At 41.1% G+C, this 9,792-nt stretch overlaps 1 protein-coding gene across 1 annotated transcript; it reads left to right on the plus strand.

The window, feature by feature from the left end:
• The first annotated feature begins 393 nt into the window (after positions 1–393).
• Positions 394–1,353, plus strand: LOC119804582 (olfactory receptor 11A1-like). The gene has a single exon (XM_038315981.1). It carries the CDS (start codon positions 394–396, stop codon positions 1,351–1,353), a length of 960 nt encoding a protein of 319 aa, XP_038171909.1.
• The last annotated feature ends 8,439 nt before the right edge of the window (positions 1,354–9,792 follow it).

Below are 9,792 nucleotides of genomic sequence, written 5' to 3' on the forward strand. Positions count from 1 at the left end.
GCAACAGATTCTAATCATGGTCGGTCTCTATGTATCTCCTTTGAATGTGAATTTGAGAGTATCAACTTGCTATTTTAGATTTACCGGCGTTAACCTGCTCACAGTATAACGTTTTCCTTTAGGGTGGGGAATAGATTTTTATTAAGTGGTTCTTCCTCTTTGGATTCCTCATTCTTGGTTCATACTCTGCTCAGATGACAGATCAGTTAATTTCTAGAAACAGTTTCCAAAGACAAACTTAAGTGGTTCTGATAAGAACCAGAGGGGGGAAAAAAACCAGTCCCACCAGTTCAGATCTCTAATCACTGATTGACTTGGATCACATGGGGAATCTTATCTTGTAGAGTGATCTGACATACTGCTATGGAGAAACTAAGACTGTCTCAGGAACATATGCCTGCAGTGGGGCCAGGAAATACCACTATGGTGGTAACTGAGTTTTTTCTACTAGGGTTTGGAGACCTCAAGGAACTGAGCCCCTTGCTCTTCCTGGTATTTGGTATTGTCTATCTAGTCACAGTTTCTGGTAACCTTCTTCTTGTGGCACTGGTATGCACCCAACAAGGACTCCAGACTCCAATGTACTTCTTTCTAGCAAATCTTTCAGGCTTGGAGGTCTGTTATACATCCAACATTGTACCCCGGATGCTGGTGGACTTACTGCGGGAAGATAGGGCAATCTCCATGGTAGGTTGTATAACTCAGCTATACTTCTTCGGGGCCCTGGGAAGCACTGAGTGTTATCTCCTGGCAGTAATGTCTTATGACAGGTACTTGGCTGTCTGCTGGCCCTTGCACTATACAACACTATTACACAGAACCCTAAGTCTGGGACTTGCAATTGGCTCATGGCTTTGTGGCTTCTCAGTGGCAGCTGCCTTCCAGGCTGCTATGCTATCTAGCTTGACTTTCTGTGGAGGCAATGAGGTTGACCATTTCTTCTGTGACTTGAAGCCTCTGCAGAAGCTCTCCTGCTCTGATCCCTACTTGGTTAACCTAGTCTGCATGAGTCTAACATCCTTGGTAACGCTGGTCCCCTTTGGACTAACTTTAGCCTCCTACTGGAAGATTCTTTCTGTGGTCTTACATATCCCTTCCATTGTTGGCAGGCAAAAGGCGTTCTCCACTTGTTCTTCTCATCTAGTAGTTGTGACTTTGTTTTATGGAACTTTAATCTTGGTCTATGCTGTGCCCTTGGCTGCCCAGGTGCCAGCTCTCAATAAGACCTTCTCCTTGTTTTATACTGTTGTCACTCCAATGTGTAACCCTCTTATCTACAGCCTCAAGAACAAAGATGTCAAGGAGGCTGTAAGAAAATTAAGAATTCATTGGTATGATTTTAGCTTCACTTAAATGATCAAAATGATAGCAATCTGAAGCAAAACCAACCTTCCAATCACCAAGGAAGTCTTAGTAAGGCAAGCATAATAGAGTAGGTTATGATTATTGTAACTCTAAATATATGCTAAGCCCCCAAATCACTAGTTTAAGGATGAGTTTTTCTTAATATACTTGGAATAATCTAGTTTTCCTTGAGCATATTTACACTGCAATAGAGAATAAATACTTGCTAGTTATAGGAAGGAATGTATAGTGAGGCACGTGATATATAATTGATACACCCAGTGTTGCCAAGAGCACAACGTAGGAGGTAAAAACATTTTTTCTTATGTTTCATAACCATCCATTGAACTGTAATGCTAAAACCAGTTAATATGTACAATTAGTAAGTGTTAATAAAATTCAAAATGGATAGTCCATATTTCGGTTCTATTGAGGCTATAATGATTTTTTTGTATATTTTTATTCTTGGAAAATTTAGTATGTGTGTGTGTTGAATATTGTCCATTTATACCCTATATGTCTCTCTCATCCCCTTTCTTTTTTTCTGCTGAAGTGCTTCTTCCCAACAAGCCCCCCTGTTATTTATTTATTGCCCACTGGGTTTAATTATATTTGCTTGCTTGCAAGAGTATGAATGGAGAAATGTTTTCTGGCAGCTTATCAATGGCTATATCACTGAAGAAAATGACACCCCTGTTGATACATCTGGCCAGACGGGTCGGTATTGTAGCATAGAATGTTCAGAGCTGCATGAGCCCATTGATGACATGCCAGTTATGGGGATAAGCAACTGCTTTCTAACTGGATATGAGGTCCATTCCACAGGATGAATAGTATGTCTGGCACAGTAAACCTGGCAAAAAGTTCATGACTGGGAAAATCCTAGGTCCCGGAGAGGCCTATTGTTGTCACCTAAATAATAATCCTGTGAAAGTGTCTTCAAAATATGTATCTTTTTATTATTTTATTTTATTACTTAAAAAAATACCAATCCAAATTCCCACCACGTCCCCTCCTCCCATTTCCCTCCCACTCCCTCCACACACCCTCCCCACACCCCACCTCCAATCTTAAGGGAGGGCAAGGCACCCTGCCCTATATCTGTAGATTTGTGTTGCTTCCAACGTTGATTGGAGAAAGTTGTTTTTGAAGTGGGTAGTGGTTAATAAAGAGCCACATTACTGTTTATGGGAGCTAAGAAACTGGGAGTACTCAGCCATGGGTGGGACATCTGTTTCGCCCCCCACCAAGGCTTAGGGAACAAACAGAGAGTGGGAAGAAAGAACCTAAGAGCTGGCTAATGAAGAGGAGAGCTGGGAAATGCGGACTTTGGTCACGGCATGAGTGCTTCACATATCAATTGGCAACACTTGTGCTTACTAAATCTGCATACTATCAAGCCCATCAAAATTTTAGCATGAATTTGGGAGGAGAATCCCAAGGCTCCACCCTTGGTAGAGAAGCTATTGACAGGGGACCGTTATTAAAGGGGGGAGGGTCACTTTGTTTGGATACATGACTGCTAGTAGGTTGCCCATACCTCAGTAGGTGCCCCCTCCTCATACACATAAAGACAACAGAGGGTTAATTGAACGCAGAGGGTTATCAATTAAAAAAAGGAATGACAGCTGGGAGGGAGACGGGACGGAGAGAACTAGGTAGCATTGTTGGGGGAAGGTAGGGATAGATGGCTATGATCCAAATGCCTTCTATAAATTAATGAAAATTTCAAAAAATAAATAAGCATATTATAGTTTTAAAATGAAACGAATAGCCCTCTCCCAGCATCCACTAACTGCTTATAGTCTCCCAGTGACGTGTAGGACTTTATTAGCCCCTCCCTAATTTATGTTGCAGCTTTGACTGACTTGATATTTTACGGGTGCTCTGAGTTACTGTGTATAACCACCATGCAGTGCGCTAAAGACACTGCTTTCTTGCGTTCCCCGCCCCCCCAAACTGGATGTTTTATTCTTTCCATGCCTTCTTTTTTTGATGTTCCCTGAGCATTGGAGATGGTGACATGCCATTCCATTCACCATATTCAACAGTCACTTATTCTCCATCCTTTGAATTTTGTGATTCTCTGCATTTACCACCATCTAATGAAAAAGGAAAGAATAGAAGGCTGAGAGCATGTAGTTATGCATGTAAATTTATGCACATAAACATAAGCATTTAGTTTGATTCCGTGTTCATTTAACGTAACAACAGTAATTGATTCTTCCCTAAGGTCCATGACCTCTTCAACCATAGGTTCCTGAGTAGTTGAATATTATCAGGAATAAATTCCTTTTTGTAGACCAAGCCTCATATCCAATCAGAGAGTAGCTAGTTACCCCGTAATAGTCCTACTGTTGCATTGGTGGGCATATCCTGACAGCCAGGTCATTATTATAGCTCATGAGGTCCACAGCTAGGTAGGATCATTTTTCTCCTCCTGCAGTTTATGTACCACCTGGTACTAGGAAAGTTAGCAAGCCAGATATGTGCATTAAGCCTTTGCAGCAATGTCTCAGGCATGTGTATTGCTACAACCACATCATTTTTTTTTCCCAGATTGAATTTCCTTTAACACTTACACCTACCTACTGCATTTTCATTCTATTTCTGTTCTCCTTTTAGGTTTTTTCTTTTTACTGGTATATACCTGAGTTTTTCTCATTGGAATCACATGTGTTTCTATTTCTTTTGTCTTTGTTACCAACTGCAGAATATTATCAAATAGCATAATAAAGCTACACACTTCAATAGAGAAGAAAAATAAAAAGGGGGGGATTCTGCTCAGGAAAGGGAGAGAATACATTTATTCAATCAAAATATTTATTGAAAGGCTAATATTATCCATGGATTGTGCTGCGTGTTAAGAAGAGAATAATGAGCAATGTAGACAGTTTCCAAGCTCAAAGATAATATCATTAATAGCCATTGTGTCAAATTGTTGAAAAATTTACATTTTAACGTGGTAGACTATGTAGATCTTGAAAGAACTACCCACAAAATTTCAAAGTGAAGCTCCAAGGCTTCTATTTACCTTAATTTAAAAAGTAATTTATTAGTCTGAAACAACCTACTAGAAATGCCCAATAGCATTTTAGTGGGACATATAAGTAAAAAGAAAGGCACATGAGATTCACCTTCTCTTGGAACCTTTTATGACTGACTTTATGTTAGGCCTTCCCCCAGAGAAGGACTGTATTCTTCTTTGATGTGTAGCATTACTGTTCTGCACATTTTTGTGCATAGGTTCTATCTTCCCGTGAGATTGTAAACCCTTTGCAGACAGAGACAGAGAGTCATTTGAAGGTGCACTTAGCATAGGAGACATTCGACATTTATATGGGATGGTATAACAGCTTCTAAGCTTGGGACTCAGTGTTTTCCATGACTTTACTCCTGTCTCCTCCAGTCTCATTTCCTATTAGGCTGCATCGTTACAATTTACTGTATCACTGTTGTAAATAGTTACGCATACCCATACACTATTTATACAATGCCAAGATAATATTTTCAATGTTTTGATCCTAGATTCATCATCATCTTCTTCAGAAAGATTTGCCTGTCTTTTTTCATTTATCACATTGTAGATCCAAATGATGGTCTCCTGTTGCTATAGTCGTCACAATGTGCCAAAGTTTAATAAATTGTCATGTTGTCTAGATGAATATATACAACCAAAATACTTACTAGATTTACTGTTATACTTCAAGATCTTTTTTACTGATGCACACCTGGATTTGACTTGCTAGGTATACTTAGAGCACTATGAATTTTACTACAGCGTCGTCTATACCCAGAAGAATGCTTGCCCCATAGGAGACCCTGAGCAAACGTTTTTTGAGTTGATTGCTCAGTGCTTTTCTACCCTTACTAAACTATTAAAACTGTTATTACATTCCTGACTTCAGATATCACCTATATAATAATAATCCCTCAAGGGGCTAATACTGTCATAAGCACTGTGAATGAAGAGTTGAAGAGTGCAGGATTTTAGGGAGGCACAGAACAAGGGTAATTTATTTGGATCATGTTGAGAATATCAGAGAAGACAGAGCATCTGAAAAGAGAACCAAAGGACAAGTAGGAATAATTGAGGCCGAGAGAGAGAGAGAGAGAGAGAGAGAGAGAGAGAGAGAGAGAGAGAGAGAGAGAGAGAGAGAGAGAATAAAGAAAGTTGGGTGGCTAGAGAGATGAGGAAAATCTTGGAGGAATTTAGGGAGAAGAAAACATGATAGAAATATATTATATGGAAAATAGTGGGTTTTTTTTTTTTTGTGGTTTTTCGAGATAGGGTTTCTCTGCAGCTTTTTTAGAGCCTGTCCTGGAACTAGGTCTTGTAGACCAGGCTGGCCTCGAACTCACAGAGATCCGCCTGCCTCTGTCTCCCGAGTGCTGGGATTAAAGGCGTGCGCCACCACCTACTTGTTTTTTTAAAGATAGGGTGGGGTAGCGGGGAGAAGAGCTAACAACAAGGTCTTTAGTAGTAAAGACTTTAGAGTATTCTGGGAAGAGAAAAAAAGACAAGTGTGGTTAGAAAGTAGTGGTCATGGGAGAGAGTATCAGAGCTAAGACTGGAAAGCAACAGTTCCATGCAGAGTTTCACTGGACTTCACTGTGAGATTGTAATTCTTGAATGGTTGCCAGTAGAATAACATGACCTAACTTTATATTTTTAGTCTGAATGGATGCTTGGCGAAGAATAATCTTTGACAGTGGTAAAGAGTTAACAGCTGTTGGTAAGCTATTTAGAATACAATTACAATATTGTTGGCCAGGGAATCTGAAGTGCGGGCTAGGTGAATACTAGCAGCGACGAAAATTGAACTGCATTTGATATATCCACAAGTAGAACTGATGAGGTTTCTTGATGATGGACGTGGAGGAAACATCAGTAATAACTTCCTTTTCAGTGACTGCGAATTGAATAAGTACTTGCATTACTCATTGAGATATAGGATGCTCAAGTAGGACAAGGGAGAGGAGAAATGAAACATCCTGTTTTGCACAGAAATGTTCTGATTTGGTGGTGGATGTCAAGTAGGTAATTACATATACTGATTTGGAAATCTGGAGCGATAGATAGCTGAAAAATATAAATTTGAAAGTCATCAGCATGTAGGTGGCATTTAAAAGCATGAAAGTGGGTGCAATCATGCGGAGAAACAATTTAGAGGGAGAAAACAACTTCGAATAGGATCATGGAAACACCATCACTTAGACACTGTGTAGATAAAGAATATCCAGTAGATGAGGGGAAGAGAGAGAGAGGTAGGAAGCAAACCATCCACTTAAAAGAGCATATTTCACTAAGAAGAACCTGATACTGAAGGAATTATGCCGAAGGAAGGCTATTTGGCTGAGGAATAAGCTACCACAAACAGAAGTATATTATATGTGATAACCTGGACATCATTGAGTACTTCAGGGAGGAAATTCTTAGTAATGATGGGTGTGAGGCTGTACCGGAGTGGCACAAACGAATGGCAAAAGGGAAAAGAAGAGAAGACATTATGCATAGATGTATAGCTAGTTCTTTGGAGAAATTTGACCCTGAAAAGAAATAATTATAGATCGAACTAGAACAGGATGCTTGATGGAAGATGTTACTTTTAGGATATAAGTAGAAAATGTTTGATTACTATTTTGTTCTATTTTTAGTCTTTGCAGATTTTTTTAAATTTATTTTTTTCCATTAAAAAAATCTACACTTCCTCCCCTTCTCCCATTTCCCTCCTATTCCCCCACTCACCCTCCTCCCTCCCCTTCCCTCCTTAAAAGAGGGCCAGGAAAGCTGCCCTGTGGGAAGTCCAAGGCCCCTCCCCCCCTACATCCAGGTCTAGGAAGCTTTGCATTCAAATAGACTAGGGTCCCCAAAAGCCAGCACAGGCAGTAGAAACAAGTCCCAGTGCCTTTATCAATGGCTTCTCAGTCAGCCCCCATTGTCACCCACATTCAGAGAGTCCAGTTTGATCGCATGCTCAGTCAGTCCTGGTCGAGCTGGATTTGGTGAGCTCCCATTAGAACAGGCACACCGTCTCAGTAAGTGGACCACCCCTCGCGGTTCAGACTTCCTTGCTCATCTTCTCCCTCCTTCTGCTCTTCAACTGGACCTTGGGCGCTCAGTCTGTTGCTCTGATGAGGGTCTCTGTCTCTGTCTCCATCCATTGCTGGACGAAGATTATATGGTGATATTCGAGATAATCGTCAGTGTGATAGTGGGGCAAGGCCAGTTCAGGCACCCTCTGCTCTGCTGCTCAAGGACCTAGATGGGGACATCCCGTGGACACCTGGGATCCCCTCTAGAGCCAAGTCTCTTGTCAACCCTAAAATGGCTCCCTTAATATACATATCTTCTTCCCTGCTCCTATATCTGCCCTTCCTCCACCTCCACCCTCCCGCTCCCCCAAACTCTCTCCAGTCTTTCCTTTCTCTCTTCTCTCTTCCCCTCCCCTTTCCCCACCACTACCCCACCTCCATGCTCCCCACTTTTGCCTGGCAATCTTGTTCGCTTCCAATTTCCAGGAGGATCTATATATGTTTTTCTTTGGTTTCAACTTGTTATTTGGCTTCTCTGGGCTTGTGAACTATAGGCTTAATGTCCTTTGTTTATAGCTATATTTTGATTATATACCAATCCAAGTTCCCACTCCTTCCCCTCCTCCCATTTCCTCAACACACCCTACCACCCCACCCAATCCATTCCTCAGAGAGGGTAAGGCAAATTGATTTGGGGAAGGTCCAAGGCCCTCCCTACTATATCTAGGCTGAGCAAGGTATACATCCAAAGAGAATAGGTTCCCAAAAGGCCTGTACATGCAATAGGGATAAATTCTGGTGCCGCTGCCAGTGGCCACTCAGTCCCTCCCAGCCATGCAACTGTCAACCACATTCAGAGGGACTAGTTTGGACCTATACTGGTTCCTTCCCAGTCCAGCTGGAGTTGATGAGCTCCCATTAGCTCAGGTAAACTGTTTCAGTGGGTGTACCCATCATGGTCTTGACCCCTTCACTCATATTCTCAGACCTCCCACGCTTCAACTAAACATCGGGAGCTCAGTCCAGTGCTTCAGTGAGGGTCTCTGCCTCTGTTTTCATCAATTTCTGGATGAAAGTTCTATAGTGATATTTAACATATTCATCAGTCTGACTATAGGGCAAGTCAAGATGGGGCCCCCTCTCCTCTATTGCTTAAGGTCTTAGCTGAAGCCATCCTTGTGGATTCCTGGGAATTTCTCTAGAGCCAGGTTTCTTGCTAACCCTATAATGACTCCCTCAATCAAGATCTCTCTTTCCTTGCTCTCATCACTTGTCCTTCCTACTTCTCGACAATCTCATTCCCTCAAGTTCTCCTCACCCCTCCCCTTCTCCCCTTCCACCCTTCCTTTCCCCCCACCAACATGCTCCCAATTTTGTCAGGTGTTCTTGTCTGTTCCCACTTTCTAGGTGGATTTATATATGTTTTTCTTAGGGTTCTTCTTATTATTTAATTTCTCTAGGATCATGAACTATAGACTCAATATCCATTGATTATAGCTAGTATCCACTTATGAGTGAGTACATGCCATATTCATCTTTTTGGGTCTGGGTTACCTCACTCGGGATAATGTTTTCTAATTCCATCCATTGGATGCAAAATTCAAGATATCATTGTTTTTTTAACCACTGAGCAGTACGCTAATGTATAAGTGTGCCACATTTTCTTTATCCATTCTTTGATTGAGGGGCATCTAGGTTGTTTCCAGGTTCTGGCTATTACAAATAATGCTGCTATGAACATAGCTGAACAAATGCCTTTGTAGTATGATTGAGCATCTTTTGGGTATGTGCCTAAGAGTGGTATTCCTGGATCATGAGGTAGGTTGATTCCCAATTTTCTGAGAAACCACCATACTGATTTCCAAAGTGGTTGTACAAGTTTGCATTCCCACCAGCAATGGAGGAGTGTTCCCCTTACTCCACATCCTCTCCACCATAAGCTACCATTTGATTTTTTATTTTTATTCATTCTGACAGGTGTAAGATGGTATCTCAATGTTGTTTTGATTTGCATTTCCCTGATGTCTAAGGATGTTGAACATTTTCTAAAGTATCTTTTGACCATTTGAGATTCTTCTGTTGAGAATTCTCTGTTTAGTTCTGTGCCCCATTTTTTAATTGGGTTATTTAGAATTTTGATGTGTAATTTCTTGAGTTCTTTGAATAATTTGGAGATCAGTCCTTTGCCTGATGTGGGGTTGGAGAAGATCTTCTCTCAATCAGTAGGATGCCTTTTTCTTTTATTGACTGTGGTCTTTGCTTTACAAAAGCTTCTCAGTTTGAGGAGGCCACATTTATTTATTGTTGCCTCAGTGTCTGTGCTACTGAGGTTATATTTAGGAAGTCTTCTCCTGTGCCTGTGCATTGAAGACTACTTCCCACTTTCTTTTCTAGCAGGTTCAGTGTGGCCTG

The sequence above is a fragment of the Arvicola amphibius genome, chromosome X, assembly GCF_903992535.2.
Source record: "Arvicola amphibius chromosome X, mArvAmp1.2, whole genome shotgun sequence".
In the NCBI taxonomy this organism is placed as follows: domain Eukaryota; kingdom Metazoa; phylum Chordata; class Mammalia; order Rodentia; family Cricetidae; genus Arvicola; species Arvicola amphibius.

Excerpts from the sequence above, each read along its gene's own strand:
- LOC119804582 (XM_038315981.1), top strand. The coding sequence starts at position 394 with ATGCCTGCAGTGGGGCCAGGAAATACCACTATGGTGGTAACTGAGTTT.